General features: G+C 39.6%; 1 protein-coding gene across 2 annotated transcripts in view; it reads right to left on the bottom strand.

Annotated features, from left to right (window-relative positions):
- Positions 1 to 21239, bottom strand: part of SEPTIN3 (septin 3) — a 496581-nt gene that overhangs the window by 88895 nt on the left and 386447 nt on the right. For both annotated transcript variants that reach the window (XM_088443868.1, XM_088443870.1), the window contains exon 7: positions 4097 to 4192. In XM_088443868.1, coding sequence (XP_088299994.1) covers positions 4097 to 4192 — 96 coding nt within the window. The remainder of the gene's footprint in view (positions 1 to 4096; positions 4193 to 21239) is intronic.

The following is a 21239-nucleotide window of genomic DNA, read 5'->3' as shown; positions in this document are numbered from 1 at the left end:
ACAAGTCCCACATGCTGAGCGGAATCGCTCCATCTTAGTTCCTCCTTCACTTTCTCCAGCTGCTTCTGCAAAAGCCTGATGAGGGGAATGACCTGACTCAAGCTGGCAGTGTCTGAACTGACTTCACGTGTGGCAAGTTTGAAGGGCTGGAGAACCTTGCACAACACAGAAATCATTCTCCACTGCACTTGAGTAAAGTGTATACCACCTCCTTTGCCTATGTCATAGGTGGATGTATAGGCTTGAATGGCCTTTTGCTGCTCCTCCATCCTCTGAAGCATATAGAGGGTTCCACAGCGGCACAACCTCTTGCTTCAGGTGATGGCTGGGCAGGTTCAAGAGTGTTTGCTGGCACTCCAATCTTTAGCACAGAGTAGCTGAATGGCGAAAGTGGCCAGAAATTTTTTGGGCCACCCAAAGCGTCTCCTGCACGCCCCTGTCATCTTTCAGAAAATTCTGCACCACCAAATTTATTGTGTGAGCAAAACATGGGACGTGCTGGAATTTGCCCAGATGTAATGCCCGTACAATATTGGTGGCATTGTCAGATATCACAAATCCCTAGGAGAGTCTAAGTTGGGTAAGCCACTGGGCGATGATTTCCCTCAGTTTCTCTAAGAGGTTGTCGGTGGTGTGCCTCTTTACTGAAACCGGTGATACACAGCATAGCCTGCCCTGGAACGAGCTGGCAATTCTGAGCTGCTGCTACTTGTGACGCTGCTGTTGTTGCTGCGTAAGGTGATACATCTAGCCAGTGGGCTGTCACAGTCATATAGTCCTTAGTCTGCCCTGTTCCACTTGTCCACATGTCTGTGGTTAAGTGGACATTGGGTACAACCGCATTTTTTAGGACACTGAGGACAATTTTTCTGACGTCTCTGTACAGTCTCTGTATCGCCTGCCTAGTGAAGTGGAATCTAGACAGGATTTGGTACCGGGGAAACACTACCTCCATCAATTGTCTAAATCCCATTGCACTAATGCCGGATACCGGATGCAGGTCTAACACTAACATAGCAGTCAAGGCCTCAGTTATCCATTTTGCTTCAGGATGACTGCTGTCATAAGGACTGTTGGAGGGTCAATTGTTTAGTAAAAGTAGTGGTGTTCCTACTTCCTCTCTGGGGTGATGAATGACTCCCAGCAGCAACAGCAGCAGCGGCAGCAGTAGGCGTAGCAATGCATGATCTTCCGGAGGAACCTCGGATAGGAGAGTCAGTCATGCCAGTGACATGGCCTGCAGGACTACTTCCGATCCTGACTAAGAAGGAAATTGACGAGGAGGGAGTTGATGGTGTGGTTTGCAGGCACTTAGATACAACAGGATAAAGGGATTTAGGTGTCCCTGGACTGCTTACGGTCTTAGCCAAAGTTCCTGAACTTGACAGTAACTATTTATGAATGCGCTGCAGGTGACGTATAAGGGAGGATGTTCCTAGGTAGTTAATGTACCTACTCCTACTTATTTCACCTTTACATATGGTACATATGGCAAGACAGTTGTTGTCCGGATTTGGATAGAAATATTGCCAGACCAAAGAGGTGGAATGTTTGGTCTTCTGCCCAGGCATGACCGTGATGGGCTTTTTCATCCCACGGACAACAACTGTCTCCCCCGGAGCCTGATTTAAACAAACCACATCACCATCAGAAGCCTCCTCGTCAACTTCCTCCTCAGCGCCAGCGACACCAGTATCCTCATCCTGTTGTACTTCAACAGTGACATCTTCAATTTGAACATCAGCAAGTGGACTGTGGGTGCTCCTTCCAGCACTTGCAAATTGCGTGCAAATGGTGGAAAGAGCCACCTGTTCCTGTCCAGTGTTGGGAAGGTGAGGCATCGCAAACGCCCCCACACTTGGACTCTCCTTGGGGATTTGTTTTATCTTCTTAGAACGCACAGTTCTTTGCTGTGCTTTTGCCAGCTTAACTCGTTTGATATTTGTAGTGGGAGGAGGGCTTCTATCGTCATGTGATGCTGAACCACTAGTCATGAACATAGGAAAAGACCTTAGCTGTTCCTTGCCACTCCATGTCATAAATGGCATATTGGCAAGTTCACGTTTCTCCTCAGATGATTTAAATGTTTTTTTAAAAGGTCATTTTCCTGAACTTTGTCATGTGGGATTTTATATGCCCTCTATTATGACATTGGGCATCGGCCATGGCAGATGACGTTGATGGCATTTTATCATCTATGTTATGACTAGGGGCAGCAGCTTCAGCACTAGGAGGAAGTGGTTCTTGATTTTTCCCTATTTTATTTTTATCGGACAAAGTTTGGTCCTCCATTTATGTTATATTGATATAGACGTGCGGCTAAGGCACACACAAACACAGAAACGAAGAATTTTATATTTCTTTTGGAATGCACTTTGGGGGTTACACCACCCTTAAATAGACTTATGACACAGGCGCACGCTTGGCGCTGCTCCTTTGTTGATGCACGTGCGGCTACAGCCCACACAATTCATAAACACAGAAAAGAAGAATTTTTAATTTTTTTTGGAGTGCACTTTGGGGGTTACACCACCCTTTAAGAGATGAGCCAGCCGGCCCTTGATTTATGACACAGGTGCACGCTGCTACTTTGTTGATGCAAGTGCGGCTACTGCGCACACATTTCACACAGAAACACAGAAAAAAAGAATTGTTTATTTTTTGTTGAGCACACTTTGGGGGTTACACCACCCTTTAACAGATGAGCCAGCCGCCCTTTACTTATAACAAAGGCGCATGCTTGGCGCTGCTCCTTTGTTGATGCACATGCGGCTGCAGCGCACACAATTCACAAACACAGAAATGAAGAATTTGAAATTTTTTTGGGAGTGCACTTTGGGGGTTACACCACCCTTTAACAGACTTATGACACAGGTGCATGCTTGGCGCTGCTCCTTTGTTGATGCATGTGCAGCTACAGTGCACACAGGGCCTGATTCAGACCCGGTCACAAGTGCTGAGCGCTCGCAATTGGGACGATGGTGGCCCAGCCAGCCCCTATGGACAACAGCAGTACAACATAGTCCAGCCAGCCCCTATGGACAACAGCAGCACAACACAGCCCAGCCAGCCCCTATGGACCTTGGAGAAGTGAACACAGCCGCTATGGAGAACAGCAGCACAGCACAACACAACACAACACAGCCCAGCCAAAGCCAGAGTGAGAAATGGCGCCGACGCGGGGACCTTTTATAGGGTCCAAAACCCGCGAGAACCTGAAGGCGGAATCATGACGTTTTGCCTCGATTTCAGTTCCGAGTCAGGCAGGAAAACCTGAGCCAGACTCGGTTCCTGGCTCAGATCGGGGGGGCTCGGGGGGGGGGGGGTTCGGATTTCTGAAATCCGAACCCGCTCATCCCTAATTTGAATCAAGTAAAATAGCAGCGCCCAGCAATTATAACCCCTTACTTGTTTTACATTCTTATCTATCATTTAAATATCTTGTTTGCTTAAATATTGCGTATTTTGTCATTAAATGAAACCTCTACATAATTTTAATTTATATTGAATAAAATTGTAATTTTAAATTCTATTTCTAAGGGGATAAGAGTGCACCATAAAACTGACATCTTTATTTTTGTTGTAAATGATAAATTCAAGGAAAGGATTATACCTCAAAATAGAGTGGATATAACTTGATTGTGATACTATAATGAGGATGAATATTAGAGTACAGGCCTTTTTAGTCCGCATCCAGGGTAGGACTGCTGTCAATTCTATGGTGCAAGACAGCAGAAATAAGCATTAACTGCTGCCTCAGGGTTGCTCGCATGTTGATTGCAGGTCTCTATTTGAATACTGTAGCTCCTGGCACTTTACCCAGGGCAACACAACCTGCAACTAACTGAATCTGCCCCGTAATGAAAAATGCCAATACAAACATTCCAATGCAGAGAATGTGTGCTAAACTGTTAGCACTGATCCTTATCTGATTTGTACAGCTTGAAAGAACCAGTCCATGTGATGGCTGTTTTCCAGTTTTTGAAATCTGGCCACTAAGGCCACTAATATAATGTCATAGCTAGTTTTAGATTCAGTGTCAAATTATTTTAGTTGGTTCATGTTTTTTGTACAGTATCGTGAAGCTCTTTCTTACCCTTATTTTATCATTTTCTGTTTTATCTTCCAAATCATCATCAAATTCTTTCTGTGGGTAAAACTCAATTCCATTCACTTCCAACTCCTTCCGAACCTGACAAAACAATGACAAAGGCAATCAATATGGCTGTATTTGGCTTATACCAAATATAGAAAATCAAATTAAGTTAGTTAGAATATTGAAGCCAGTGTTAATTTTGACAAGGATTTTAAATTTAATTTTAGTCTTAGTCACTTATTTAAAATTGTATTTGGTTTAAAGTAACATTTTACTCTCTCTTTTTTGCTTTTATTTTAGTCAAGATTTAGTCAGTCAACCTCAGTTTTCCTTTTAGTCAATGTTTTAATCACAATTTTTGAGAACAGTTTAATGATATTGTAATGTATTTACTGAGAAACTTTTCTCTAAAATTCCCTTGAGAACTTGAAGTCAGCATACCTTAACTATGTATTTAGTAATCTAAGCTCAGTAGGCTTAGTGAGACTGTGTTACATAATGACTTGCCATAGTTCTTACCCATATATCATATACAAATTAATGCCTTAAGTTAGTTAGAACAAGTGCAATACACAATAATATTTCATTCACACTGCAAATATCTAGAACACATACTTGCTCTTTAAAAATTTTAAATAACCCTAATTCAAAAATAGAAATTAATGTATGTGGTAACCAGTGTTAATTTTGACAAAAATTTTAAATTTAGTTTTAGTCTTATTATTTAAAATGGAACACAGATTTCGTCTGAATTTTTGTTATTAAAACATTAACATATTCGTTATCGTTACAATTTAGTCCTCAAAAAAAATATTGACGATTACTTTTTGTCAAAATTTTCATTGACACTGAATTAACACTGAATTTTCGTTGACAAAATTAACACTGATTGAAGCTATGAAAAGTAATGCAATTAAAGGGCAATCATTTAATGGTCAGCTTTAAGAATACATTGGGGAAACAATAATGTGAGGTTGACCATATTCTTTTAATAGTATTAAGGGAAGCTCTTTATTTCTAATGTCTGAAAACAATGGATCAAGTAAGTAGAAGCCAATTTTTCAAAATAATAGTGAGTGCATTTCCATATCACTGTAAAATGGCATGCATAGACATGTTTAGTAGCAGCACCCACAAAGCTGGATCATATGATCCAACATGCATTTCTATATTTGAAATGATTACTACCAAGGTTTTAAGACATGTTAGGTAACCAGAAATTTTAATTTAGAAATGGATTGTTCGATAAAACCAGTATATTGGGAATATATGGGATGCTACACTACTGTTACAGTAGATGATATTATGTCCTAAGTAGAGATGAGCAGGTTCAGTTTTCCAAAAACTGAACCAATCCAGACTTCGCATATTCAAAGGGATTAAAGTCCCTACTTGGTTATCTCGCGTTCGAATCCCAAAACAAGGCAAAACATCATCTTCCTGTTGTCAGATCTCACTGTGTTTTGGATTCCATATAAAAGTCACCATTTCACACTGGAGGTTTGATGGGGAGGTAGTGTAGGTAGGGCTTTAGTGCTAGAAAAAAAGGCTAATTTAGTTAGCTTGGTAGCAGCACTTAGCAGCAGTTGCAGAGTGTCCTTTTTCTGTATATAAGGGACACTGTGTCTGTGTGGAGTGAACTCCATGTTAATAATATCTGTGCAGTGTGTCAATTTGGATCAGGAAGATTAAATGATAAAACAGCAAGAACAGCAACCAAGTACTACTGCTGCAGCTACTGCCACCAGTCATGAGGAAGATACTAGTCCTTCAACATAATTTACTAATGCTGGTGCTCAAAGGCATAGAGGGTTTAAGTCAGGGCATCTGAAATCAAAACAATATTTAACACTGCTGAAAAAAAACACCTCTAGTAAAGGGAAAGTTGACTGTAGAAAAATATAAAATAGCCAAGAAGGTCATTATCATGCCTTGGCATAAGATGAAAAAATAAACCTTTTATGCGTGGAATTACTTTTTACCCAAATTCTGACAATTGTCTTGCCATCTGTGGCATTTGTAAAGCCACAGTAAGTAGAAGTTACGTCATGTTCATAAAAAGTTTTTGGCAAAATCAGAAACTTATGCTAAAAAACTAACAAACAGTCCAGCATCAGCTAGATCCCTTCTCTCAGCTAGATTCCCACACCTGCAATCTCTCCTGCCAACACCTTCATCATCAATGTCCTCACTAATGATCATAGCTAGTCCTGCATCCAATTTGCTAAGGCTCACTGAGTCCTCCCCTATCCAGGAATCCTCAGAAGAATCCTTGAGCACTAGGTCTGCTGCTGCTGGGGGTGGATCTTCATCATATAAATAGACCAAGAATACTAGTAGTAGTAGTAGTTAAAAAAATTGACTATTAAACAATCCTTTGCAAGAAGAAGCAAATATGACAACTGTAACCAAGTAACAAAGCAGATCTTGGATGCCATGATGGCTATGCTAGTATTTGATCTGTATCCAGCATCTGCTTTTAATGCATTGTGTTTTAGACAATTACTTGAGGTCCTGTGTCCCCGCTACCGAATTCCATTTCAATTTTATTAGAAAAGAGTTAAAAAAATTTAATTATCGGCCTACAAAATGCCATTGTTCCCACTATCTACTTAACCATCGATAAGTGGACAGGCGATACTGGGCAAACAAAAGATTACATGACTGTTATAACCCACTTGGTGGGTGTATCGCCTTCAGCAGCAGAAGCAGTAGGTAGAACAAAATGCCATGTAGTTTAAAAGCTACAATACCCGGCGCTCTCTAATAATAAATTATGCATTTGAATACCACCTACTAGCTAGTAACAATTGTGGTCTAGTTAGGACCAATTAAATATGTGCAAACAAAAAGAAAAACCATGTAGTTACTGCGCAAGGTGGGGGTTAATACCAATTATCTAAATATAATAATATTAGTTGGCTCTCTGATGAAATGTACAGAAGACTTGTGAAATATAAATCTTAATTTAATAGACAATAGAACACATGTATATATAAAACCAGAAGTATATTCATAATAGATAGTGATACAATTTGCTGTAGCTGTATATTGGTTACTATAGTGCTAGTTGATTAATAATATAGCATAGCTGCTTGATTGGATCCACAATCTGGTAAAAAGCAATTGAAATACGACACCGGCACCGGCCGAGATCGTATGCGGCTGATGGAAATGAACGGCAATGTGCCGCTGAAGACGTTGCAGACAAGGCTTGCTGGGCAGTAAGTCCTCCAATTTCTCCCGTCACAGGCACATCTGTGGTCGAGCGGCAGCAGCCGCTGAAGTGTGTCGGACAGGGCTTGCTGGGCAATTAGTACTCCAGCTCCAGCTTCTCCAGCAGTCAGAAAAATTGGTCTTTTAATTGCCGTAGTTCTGTCCTTATCTGCAAGGTAGTTCTCGGGCTGGGAAGTTGGAGGGCTTGCACTAATGGTGATATCCGCTCAGGATCTCCTGAGAGGTAAAGATCTCCCAGGAGATCCTGAACGGATATCAATTTTTCAGACTGCTGGAGAAGCTGGAGCTGGAGTACTAATTGCCCAGCAAGCCCTGTCCGACACACTTCAGCGGCTGCTGCCACTCGACCACAGATGTGCCTGTGACAGGAGAATTGGAGGACTTACTTCCCAGCATGCCTTGTCTGCAACGTCTCCAGTGGCACATTGCCATTCATTTCCTTCAGCCGCATATGATCCCGGCCGGTGCCGGAGGAGCTGGAGAACTAATCACCCAGCAAGCCTAGTCTATCTGCATTAGCGGTACCACCGCCTCCAGTTATTGACGGGCAGATTAAGGTTGGAGCAACTCTTGCCGTGACTTTATTCATCTAAAGGACTGTAAGTATAGCATGGCCATGCATATGTTTTCTTACACATTGGTTGTACAGAGATAAAGTCAGGACTTATAACCCTCATGATCTAATGCTGGGATGCCAGCATTTATTTATTTTATTTTATTTCAATTGCATTTTACCAGATTGTGGATCCAATCAAGCTGCTATGCTATATTATTAATCAACTAGCAATATAGTAACCAATATACAGCTACAGCAAATTGTATCACTATCTATTATGCATATACTTCTAGTTTTATATATACATGTGTTATATTGTCTATTAAATTAAGATTTATGTTTCACAAGTCTCCTGTACATTTCATCAGAGAGCCAACTATTATTATTATATATAGTTAATTGGTATTAACTCCCACCTTGCGCAGTAACTACCTGGTTTTTCTTTTTGTTAGAACAAAATGCTAGCTCATTCCCAGGCAGGCTCCTCTCTGTATCACCAGCTGCACCACCTCTCAGTGAGAGAGGCATACCTCTTAGAAAATCTCAGGGATGTCATTGCAAAATGGCTTGCCCTGCTTGGACTCCCCTTGGAATGTGTTTCATGATAATGCCACAAATATTGTGAGAGCATCACAGCTGGGCAAATTCGAATATGACCCATGTGTTGCTCACACAATCATTTTGGTGGTGCAGATTTTTTTTTTTAAATTACACGGGCATGCAGGAGATGTTGTCTGTGGCCCGCAAAATTTCAAGACCTTTTTTGGCATTCAGCAATTGTATGTAGAAGATTACAGGGCTGCAAGAAAAGTTAAATTTGCCATGCCAACAGTTGAAGCAAGAGTAGTAACAAGGAGGAATTCCACCCTGCATATGATTCAGTGAATGGAGGAACAACACACCATCCAAACCTATACAACAAGCCATGACATGGGGAGAGAAGGGGGAATATACCTTAGTCCAATGCAGTGGAGAATGCTTTCCATGTTGTGCAAGGTGCTGACAGCATCTAAGTAGTCACCTGTGAAGAGAGTTCAGACTCTGCTAGCTTGAGTCAGGTGATTCCCCTAATTAGACTTTTGGAAAAGTAGCTTAAGAAACTGAAGGAGGAGATGAAACTAAGCAATTTTGCTAAGTATGTCAGACTTGTAGATCAAGTTCTTTATTCGCTTTGCCAGGATCCAAGGATTGTAAACATCTTCAAATTGGATCTCTAGGTTTAAGTCGTACATCATGTCTTTCTATCCAACGGACACAGATATTAAGAAATGCAAACAACTCCTGGTGAGCAAGTAATCAACTGAAGTGGCACATGACACAATGACATCTCCTTCAGTTCTCCAGCAACTGTGGCTGCTAGGAAAAAACTGAGTTTTCCAAGAGAGCTTTGTTGTGCCTTGAAAAGTGATGTGGATGAGTACACAAAGCTATTTGACATCTGGTTAGATCTAAAAGAATTGCCCAAAATCAAAGAGGATCTCTGCACTACTTTGTTTTTTCCCCTTTTTGACTTCCAAAGGCACATAATGCTGTCAAAAGCATAAGGGAAGGTTGACATATATATTTTGCAGATTTATTACAGAGTAAAGAGAATCAAGAGTTTGATGCAAAGGAATTTGGTTTCCACTTTCAATTGTTTCAAATAACTAATCACATCTTGTTGGAAAATCATATGGTGATTACTTTTTATTTATATTTGTGTGTTACTGTACATCAGAGGTGTTTTGAAAATAATCATTGGAGTGTTTATTATAATATATGTTCAAACATGTTTATTTGAAGAGCACCTTTGTTTGGTGTAAATTCTAATCACAGGGAAAATAGGTGGTTGTCAGCTCCACTGGGGCAGGGACTGATGTGAATTTGAAAATTCTCTGTAAACCACTCCAATCCTCCCTCACAAATTTGCTTTGGAAATTTGTTTTTACTTAAGTCTACAAACGAATCAATCCTTCCTTCTTTTCCCTGCATTCCACTACATACATACTCCACCACCCTAGGCCTTTAATCTAGTTCTTAATTAATGAAAACATTCTTGGTCTCCAATATGGGGTTGTATAGCTTATTAAACACCAAAACAAGGGACATGCTTACCGAGATGTAATTATTAATGCATTTCTACTTTGGCAGTCTAGTGTGTGCTCTCTTTCTGGCAGTCCTGTGTGAAATGGTGCCTGAATCACTGTGGGAGGAACTTTTACTGAATTCAAAACCTGTGAAATTCAATGCCAGGATGATGACATTTTGCTTCAGAGCTTGGAATCAGAGCTTGACAGGAAAACCTGAGCCAGGGCCTGGATCCTATCTGATCCCCTTCTTCCTCATAAATTTGCTTAGGAATCCAAAATTTCCCTGCCTTCCACTACATACATACTCCAACTCCTTTAGGCCACTGCTCTAGTTCTTGATTAATGAGAACATTCTTGGTTTCTAATATGGTGTTGTATAGTTTATTAAAGTGCCATCCTGTCTGCCACTGCAGTGCCACTGTTAGATGTGCCATGTTGGATGTTGAACTGCCACATGTTTGTGCTGCCCACTGCTGTTGCTTAGATTAGTCAGCCAGCTAGCTTGGTGTAACATTTTGGCCTATACTGGATAAAAACAATATTGTGTGCCATGAGGTGGTCAAAATTTATTGGAAATGACTGGAAATTAATATTATTGAGATGATTAGAATGGTGGATTGGATCTCCGTCCTTACAGGATTATATTAGACAGATTTCATTGATTTTGATACTACACTTATTCCTTAATGCTATTTATCTCTCTCTTTAAAGCTTTTGCATTTAAGATGTTCAGTCTCCAGGATTAAGATACATATCGTTAAGTGGAGTAATGTGTTTTTGTTGTGCCTTGAAAAGTATTTAATTGAATAATTATCTTCACCCTTACTCTTTTGACACATTACCACATTATGGGGCATATTCAATTGGGTGCGCGAATAGCTGCAGATTTGTTCTTTTTTTACATGCACCGCCAGAGCTCTGGCCCTCTGGCAGTACCCTCCCTGAGGACTAATTAAGCATAAGCAATTTGAAGCTACCAAATAGCTTAATTAGTCCTTAATTACTCACCTTCCGAAGCGGTGTCGTCTTCATCCAGCGTCAGAAGCCGGGTCTTCTGCAGCAGGGTGAGTATGTCAGTGTGTGTGAGTGTTTATAAATGTTTGTAAGTGTGTATGAGTGTGTGTGTGAGTGTTGTGTGTGTGGGGTGTGTGTATGTGGGCCCCCTTGAAATGGGTGCTGGGAGAACTACATCTCCCAGCATTCCTTGCTCCTCTTAACAGCCACTGGAGCATCCCAGCAGCCCCCTCCCCAGTGAGAAGACAGAGGGGAGGTCACGGAGACCACCAGAGATCCCCTGGCAGGTAAGTGGTGATTTTTTTTCATGCTGCATTGGGTTTTCAAAGCTGAAGACCCCAACGTCCACTTTTTAAAAATTGGATACTGTGGGTATCGGGAGCTCGCATACCCATGGTATTCCATGGGTATGCAAGGGGCACAAGGTTTTTTACCTTGCTAAACCTCGCACCCAAGTGAATATGCCCCTATATGTGACACTTTCCTGGTATAATTGTACGAACTAGATATATCAGTCTAGTTTAATTATATGAACCAGTTACAATTATAGGTTCAAAGAAACTTTGGATGAACCAAATATGAATTAAATATAACCCTAAGGATCAATGCTGCAATTAAATCTTAATTGAAACTATTAAAAGATAAGATTTAACTACTAATGTGAGATTTTTTATTATTTTTTTTCAACAAATTTTTTATTGACAGATTGACAAAAGTGACAAAATACATAAATATTGCAATATCGGGTAAAATAAACATGGTAAATAGATTTGAAGATACATATTTTAGAACCATAAGACAGTGACAAAAATATATCCATATTATACCCCATCAAATACAGAGCAAAACATATAATAACCATCCAACTCTATTAAAATGGTACACCTGTGGACAAAACTTCCAAATTGTACCATTTTGTTAAGCCAAAACCATTTTCGTAATGCTTCCTTTATAACATCAGAAAGTGTGAGGACATAAGGGAGCCAAACATCAAAAAACCTTTCTGTCATTTTCTCTTTGTGTAAAGAAGTCTCGGTCCAGTCCATAAAAAATAAAAAGGAGAATTGAGTGTGAAATAAATGTATGGGGATAGGTTCTGATGAGATCCAGTGTGATAGGATGGTCTTTTTGGCAGCAGCTGCCAATTTAATCAGTATAACGCGATTCCCCTTTGTCAATTCACCGTCCATAGAGGTTGGATATATGCCCCCAAAAAAACATTCTTTAGTAATCGTAAACTCTATTTTCAAGATATTATTAATATACGTTTGGAGAGATTTCCAAAATGACTGGATTTGAGAACAAGACCACAAACACTGCAAACTAACTGCGTTGGGGGTTCCATATTTGTAACAGTTTGAGTCTTGTGCTTCTCCTATAACAAATTTTAATTTTGGAGTGAAATATGCCCTATGCAGTATTTTTATATGCATTTCCATATATGATGATGAAGCTAAATATTTATTAAGTCTCATATAGGCTTCTAGCATGTTTGCCATGGTTAGATCAGGGAATATCTCCTTCCATTTCAACAAGCCTACCGAACCAGTTTCCAAATTAAGTTCAGGACGGGAATGTGTATCTATGGTGGAAGTAGTAAGGGGGTCTTTAGGTTTATAATATAATATCCTATCAAGAGAACATAGCTGATCTAACTTGTAATTATGACTCCTTAAGGAGGTTTGAGCATAGCTGACAGCTTGTAAATATGAAAATAATGGAATAGAAAGGGAGGGAAATTTGTCTTGTAATTGTGATCTAGTATTTGGAGTTAACTCTTCCATATTCAAGAATTGATAAATATAACATAATCCCATATCATGCCATGTTTTGAAAATAGATGAATGCTGGCCAGGTGGAAAAGATGGGTTCCCCCATAATGGTAGAAAGATAGATCCATTTTTGGGCACTTTTAGACTAGATCTACTCAGTCAGCATGCCGTACATCTGGAATATAGCAGGATATTGTCTTTAAATGAAGCAGGGAGAGATGTTTGAGGAGTGTGTAATAGGGAAACCACACTCCAGTCCGGAGTAAAGGATTGTTCGATATGTCGCTGCGTATAAACATTAGATCCCCCGATCCAATCCAGCGCCACTCTGTAATTTGCAGCCAGGGTATAATTACGAAGACAAGGTAAATTAACACCTCCTAACTCTTTTTTTTTGCTGCAATTTAAATAAGGATATTCTCGGACGTTTCCCTGCCCATATAAGTTTTGTCAGTGCTTTGTTCAAATTTGCCAGAAATCTTTTAGGCGGAATTATTGGAGCATCTGCGCAATATAAAGGAATCTGGGGAAACATATCATCTTATATAGGTGACATCTACCCAGATATGATAGGGGAAGATGAGACCATCTATTAAAATCTGAAATGGTCTTTGACAGGAGAGGGGAATAGTTAATATCACATAGATTAGCCGGATAAGATGGAATTTTAATACCCAGATAAGTAATGCCAACCTTGTTAGCCCATCTAAACGGAAATGAATCCTGCCAAGCCAATTTGGCCTCAGGAAAAAAGGTTTTGGTGTAGTTAATTTTGAATCCCGATACTAATTCAAAGGCGTCAAACAAGTCTAGCATGTAAGGCATTGCTAATTTTTGGTCAGCAAAATATAATAACAAATCATCCGCAAATGCAGAACATTTTATTTCAGTTTGTGCCAACATAATGCCTCGCCATCTAGTTTCTTTAAAAAAAAGCCTGATAAGGGGATCGAGAGCCAAGTTGAATATGAGTGGGGACAGCGGGCAACTCTGTCTTGTTCCACAAAAAAGATTAAATGATCTTGTATTTAGTGAATTTATGGTCAGAAAAGCTGTTGGCATGTGATATAAAGCATTAAAGATATGGGTACATTCCGAACCAAATCCCTGGTGAGCAAAAATTCTATTCAAATGTGCCCATGATACTCGATCAAAAGCTTTATCTACGTCACAGCTGACAACTATACTATCTTTTCCCCGAATCTGGTGGGTTTTAATCATAACTGCAAGGAGTGTTCTTATATTATGTATTGAATGACGATTTTTAAGAAAACCGGCTTGAGCGGGGTGAAGAATTTTAGGTAATATCAATTGTAGTCTTATTGATAATAGTTTTGTAAAAAGTTTAATAACCTGGTTCAAAAGAGAAATTGGCCTGTACGAGGTAACTAGCGTAGGGTCCTTATCTGGTTTTGGTAATAGGATGACGCGGGCGATATTAAAATCTTTTGGAGAGATGAGTAACAAGATGTGGGGATAGTCATTTATAATAAGCCGCTGACAGACCATCTGGACCCGGCGTTTTACCTGTAGGCAAACCTTTTATAAATGATATAAGTTCTAAATCAGTAATTGGGGCCATTAAAATGTTTCTGTCTTCCTCCGTAAGGGTTGGAAGATCAGCCTTATGTAGAAATTCCATACCTTGTGTGGAGTGGTCAGGAGATTCCAAATAGAAAGATTCAAAGTACCTAAGGAAAGCCTCACTAATCTGGTTTGGAGTGGAACCCATTGAACCCGAATCCAATTGAATGGATGAAATATGTTTAGGTGCAGTTGCAGATTTCACCAAATGCTCTAATAATTTACCCGGGCGATTACCCCAACGAAAATATCTGTTACTACGATAAGTGATATTCATACGAGCTTGCTCCTCACAAAGGGAATCGTAAACCTTTTTAGCATCCCTATATGATATTCTATTGGCTTCCATTGGGTTTGATAATAGGGCGGAGTATTTAGAAGACACCATATTGGCAGCTTGGGAAAATTTCTGTTGTATATCTCTTTTTTTTGATGCTACATAGGAAATCAAATAACCTTGCATAACCGGTTTCGATGCCTGCCAAAAAAGATTAATATTTTCAACATGCTCAGAGTTATCAGATGCATAATTTAAGAAAGCTTGTTGTAAAATATTGTTGAAAATCCTCAGAGGAGGCTAGATAATCCTCAACTGAAGCATCCAATATTCTGTGTAGTAAGAAATTAGACGTCAGCCAATAATCTAATCTAGAAAAGCTTTTATGAGGGTGGGAGAAAAAAGTACATTCCCTAGAGATCGGGTGAAGGTATCGCCAGGGATCAATTAGCTCCAGAGAATCTAATAACAATGCCATGGTAGAAGGAGCCCGTCCCTCATGTCTAGGGCCGCCAGAAACATCCAATGAAGAGTCTAGCACTACATTAGGATCACCTCCCATTAGTAAGGTGCCCTCTGACCAATCTTGTATAGTCACGTAGAGAGTAGAAAAAAATTCTGCGTTAGCCCCTGTGGGGGCATAAATACAAGCTAAAGTATAGGTTTCCTGCTCTATAACAACCTTTAATAACAGATATCTACCATCCGGGTCTATTTTCTCGTCTTTTATAGTATAATTAACAGATTTATTAAACAGAATAAGAACTCCACGGGATTTTGTTATATATGAAGCACTTCTATATTCCTTCAACCATGTATCTTTCAAAATGTTTGGGTCAGTGCACCGCCAATGAGTTTCCTGTAAGAAAACTATATCAGGACGGTATTTCTTAAGATGACTTAAAACTTTTTTACGTTTGATAGGGGTATTTAACCCTTCTACATTCCAGGATATAAGTGTGAGATCACGTTTAATCATTGTATCCTGAGGTGTCTGTTTATACCTAGTAGTCATTAACCTATACCAACAACAGGAAAACCGGCAAAAAGATACCATCTAAGAAAGTCCCCAAGCCCGTCCCAGCGAGCAAGCCGGGGGAATCTCGAAAATAGAAACCATAAACATTTACATGGAATAAAATCTAATATATACCCAACAATTACAATAACAATAGATATAATATGGAAAAACAATCTGTCAAATTTTAAAAAATTTAACTGAACCCAGTATGACAACCCAAAAGATTGTCGCAATAATAGTAGACATATAGCAAGATTAGGGAAAACAAAAAAAGAGAAAACACAGAAATTGTAAGAGCCTCTGAAAAGGCCTCCCATTACATATTGAAAACAACATATATTGCTGATAATAAATTCGAAACAACATAATACTAGCAAAGACAGCAGTTCAAAAAAAATAACGACACTTTCAGCCATTATAAACAGTAACACAATACTTATCAGCGTCGATGTGGTGGAATTAATCATTGTCATCCATGGAGACACGGGGGGAAGCCGATCCCATCGATTTTAGAAAGTTCTGCGCTGCAGATGGAGAGTCCAAATAATATGGTTTACCATTGTGGATGATCCGTAGTTTTGCAGGGTAGAGTAAGGAAAATCGTATGCCTTTGGAGAACAGTTCCTTACAAATTGGTGATAATTCACGCCGTTTAGAAGAGACTTCAAAGGAAAAGTCTTGAAATAAGAGAAGTTTAGAGCCTTCGTAGGATAAGTTGTCAAGCTTGCGGTTTGCTTCCAGAATCTTCACCTTGTCAAGGTAATTTAATAATTAAAAAATTACTGGACATGGGCGTTGTTGTGTCTGTTGTCGATCTGGACCTAGTCGATGCGCCCTCTCCACTATCAAAGATGAGGATCCTGAAATTACTCCCAGGGTTACAGGAAGCCAATTAGAGACTATGGCGTGAAGATCTTTAGGTCTAACTGACTCAGGGAGACCTATCAGACGCAGATTGTTACGTCTGTTGCGGTTTTCTAGGTCTTCAACCTTATCATTTAAAGCCGCTATGGTGGCATTGTGAGAATGCAGCAGAGATTTAACTTCATGAAGGTCATCTTCCAAAGTTGAAATGCGATCTTCAGCTTCTGTCAAGGGTTTGGTGTGCTGAGATAGCTGTGCTGTAGCTGCAGTAATGGCTTCTGTAAGTGGGGCCAATTTGATATCTAAAAGAGGCGAAATGACATCAGAAATTTCCTTTGCTCTTTCTATGGAGAGTGGGCTGTATTTGTTGGTGTCAAATAATGCGTCTGAGGAATCTTCTCTGGGTGAACGCGGTGATAGAGATACTTCTGATACAGAGACCGTAGATTTATTTTTGCTGGTTTGTGAGCCCTTGGAAGGCTTAGGTGTCTTTTTAATATATCTCTCCATAATTATTATGATAGAAAGTTAATTATGGTTATATATCCGATAGCAGGTGTTATATAGGATAGACACTGATATAATAGAAAAAATTACTGATATAAAAATTCACCACTAGGGGACAGCACAGGCTAACAAATGGAATGAACTTATAAGTCCCACACTGTTGCAGGGGAAGGAGACAGACTGTGACTAGAGATTATACAGGCTGGAATCTTGTTCTGTGGACTATCACCAGGTGTTATAGATATTTATGACTGATTCACCCAGCACTCTGTACAACAGGAGAAGGCAGTAAGGAGAAGTGACTACAGCCTCTGTCCAGGTAAGAAGCTGGTGGTTCAGCAGTTACCGCAGAGTCCAAAAGGCAACTCTGTGCTCCAAGAGATCTGTACCAGGAGAGGTGAGACCAAGAGAGGGAGGGTACCAAAGCTGCTTTGTGCGCTGACCGTCTGGCGCTTAGGGAGGAAAATGCAGCCGGGTAGAAGTGGCTCCAGCGGCGCCCACACTGGTATATGCAGGCACAGCTGCTTGTCCGGCGATCGGGTGCACACTCCCGGCGGGGAAAGCACAGGGAGTGCTGGTGACGTAATCCCCGCAGCCCAGCCGAGAAGCAGAGGGAGAGAGATCCGCCGCCGCTCAGTGGCGTCCACACGTGGCGACAGGCGCTGCCACTGATCCTTTGGGTCTGGCAGCCTGATATACACTCCCGTCGGAGGAGTAGCAGGGGGAGCGGGTAGTGTGTCCTCTGCAGCCGAGAAGCAGGGAGTCGCGCTGTTGCGCGTCTGGGTGTCCCATTCTGGGAAGTGTAGCCATGCGGCCAGCACGTCTGTGGCCGGTTCTGGCGGTAAGCTGTCCCACAGGGGCAAGGGACCTATGTAGCTGATCCTCTGTACTTGGGCTACAAACTAGGGCGTATGTCAAGCCCAAAAGGTCCTGTAGAATGATGGTGGAGGTCAATTTCAGGAACCCACTGTGAGAGAGCCTTTAAAAAGCGGCCGTATTAGCTGGCCCGCCACCGGAAGTCACTAAAGTGAGATTTGATAAGAGTACCCGCACAAAGGAATTACTTTCCTTTTTTTCTGCTCTCTAGCACAGAACACAACATCTGTATTTGATGTATTTTGATTCCGGGGAGCACCACTAACATTTATAATTGTTTTATAGTCTCGGTAATTTATTTTGCCTTTTCAGTACTACATATAATAATGGTAACAGTGCTAATCTGGATAATTTGAACATTAATTGTATTTAATAACAATGACATAAGAACATATGTAAAATCAATATGGACCATATGTATAAAAAAAATCAATATGGAAACATTAAATATAAAACAGCATCATCCAATCCACCATATAAAGAACTAGTCCATGAGTGCTCAAAAGCTATTTGGATTCCAAGCGTATCAGTGCTTAATTGCTGTAATAGTCCAAGTTGAATAATTACCAAGTCCAATGTCCAGTATAAATGTCTGGTCCTAATTAGCAGTCCTGGCAGGCTTCTGCAAAGTTCCGGTTCCCTGGGCACAGGTATGGCGATAAGCTGGTATAGTTGGATAGGCACTTAGGTAAACCATGCAACTGGCACTCTTCTGGTGTTTGGAATAAATGATGGAGGATAAAGACAACCAGATCCTGATGCGTTTCACTGTGCCAAAATCACAGCTTTATCAAAGGTGGTAATATGGTTGTGATGAAGCTTATTTATAGCAGCTACCTAAGATGGCTGCTAATTGGCAGCTGGTGCAAATTACCCTGTAATTAATGAATCAAACAATACAATAAACATATATATTATCCTAATGGAAGGAGACAAATTACCAAAGGGAAAATGTATTCTATATATATGGAGATATGGCTAGATCGTCTACACATTAGGGCACTTATTATCCACAATCTCCTGATCACATGACATAAACAAAAGTGGTCATAAGGAAGCGGGGACTGTTAGCATGGCAACCGCTTGTTATGCGTGTTGATAGGCCCATCTCATCCATGTGACACCTCTCCACGTCACATGGCACGAACCTCTGCAATAGATGTATAGCTCAATCAAGTGGTATCATTGCGCGTCACATGATCGGGATGTTTATACACATGACACACTATATATCTATCCATAGGAATCAAGAGAAGGAGGATCCGTGGCATAATGTAGGCCTACGTAACACGATCATGTAACATCAACACACATCACATGATCCATAAATTTTGTCCATATCACATTGCATATTCGTCATTAGGTATTATGTTATAGTAGAATTTAGTGGCTAATATTCATGTTTAACATACATATGTATGTATATATAATTGATGAGATATTGACTAGCAACAGTAAATATAGATATATACATATATATATATATATATATATATATATATATAAATATAATGAAATACATTTAAACTACATAGGGATTGATAATGAATAAATAAATATAAAAATAAATGATTAAATGAACAATCTATATATATAAAAATAATAATAGTAAAAAAAATGAATAAATTATATAATTATTACATAGGTATCTAGTAATCCTAAAAATGAAGGAAGTAATTGTAGGAGATCCATGGATAAATAATAAGATACACTTAATATATAATAGCAACATATAGCATAAATTGAAACAGGCTGTTGGTCATCAAAAATAAAATAGATGAGACTTCTAAATACATAATATAGATCTCATAATTAACACATATATGGATACCTCTTATAAATAAATAGATATTAAAACAAAAACAAAAAATAGAGACAGCAGAAATGGCAGAAGTTTTGATATGGGGGTGATCAAACGAAATGACAGAAATTTTAGCAGGATACCGAATTAAGTTCTATCATTCATTAAGACCCCTAGGATACAACGAATCCATCTTAAATATCCAATAAAGTTCTTTATTACATAATTGTTTAAAACGATCTCATCCCCTGGCAATCATTGAGATTTTTTCAATGGCAGTAAGTTTGAGGGAACTGAGGTCTCCTTTATGAATCTCATTGAAGTGTCTAGAAACACTATGAGAAGGGAGTATGTTAATTATATTTCTTTGATGCTCCATAAATCAATTTTTCTGACATTGAGTTGTTCTACCCACATACCTTAAATTATATCCGCAGGTGAGGACACATACAACATATTTGGAGTTGCAATTGATCAACTCCTTTATGGAGTATATCTTCTCACCATTGGATGTACAGATATTTTTAATCCCATTGCCCTCCCCGTGATTACCCAACCAGAAAGGGGGATTACCATCATATACCCACACCTCATAATTCGAGAATTATAAGAAAAAGATCATATAACTATGATGAATCCAGTAGAAATCAACAGATTACTAAGAGTGACAAGCCAATCACTATGCAAAATTATTTTGAAAGGCACTCTAAGGAGGTTTTTTTTTTTAGATCAGCCCCTACAACAGAGGAATTCCCACTCCCATGTTCAGAACCGAGATCTAACAGTACAAATGCCAAAAAGGCGCAGAGATCCAAGTTCAGAGGAAGAATGGGGGAAAAAAAAGAGATTCTTAAGAGATTTTGAGTGAACCATCCCAAGGCCAATTCCTCTAATGTATAAAATTTATCATATAAAAAATTAACAGAAGCAGATAAATCTATTCTATCCAAGGGCCTAAAATTTGCCCCATCTTCCTCACCCAATATATTTAATTTTTTTGTTGACCTCAACAAGTTCATCAGAGACCTTGGCAGAAAAAGATACTTTGCCAACAAATCAATTGCTGGAGGAACAGAGGAAGCCTTCCCAATTGTTTTGTACTCCACTGACCTCCCAGCAATCCAAATACTTGATGAACTTTTGGGGGAAAACACCTTGGATTCACAGACAGGAGATACTCTGAACATTTTTTACATTAATAGTGACAGGTTTAAATTTTGGTCAGAATTTTGCCCAATTAAATACAAAAATCCCAATATAGAATGTTTCTATAAAACTACCTTAGATAATTTCAAAATACTCTGTGCCAGCAAAAAACGGAAATACAAAAAGTCTAACCTGACTAAAAGGGAGAGAATGGCATTGAAGAATCTTATAAAGGACCCCTCAATTATAATAAAAGAGGCCAATAAGGGAGGGGGGGATCATAGTTTAGAACAAAACTGACTATGTGTCTGAAGCAATGAGACAGTTGGGGGATACTACATTCTACTCAATACTTTCCTAAGATCCTACAAAAGGTTTCTTATCAGAATTACATTCCCTCCTGAGTGGAGCACTAAAAG

The sequence above is a fragment of the Taudactylus pleione genome, unplaced genomic scaffold (genome assembly GCF_031769625.1).
Source record: "Taudactylus pleione unplaced genomic scaffold, aTauple2 ptg000336l, whole genome shotgun sequence".
Lineage (NCBI taxonomy): Eukaryota > Metazoa > Chordata > Amphibia > Anura > Myobatrachidae > Taudactylus > Taudactylus pleione.
This window is presented reverse-complemented; position numbering and strand designations above follow the sequence as displayed.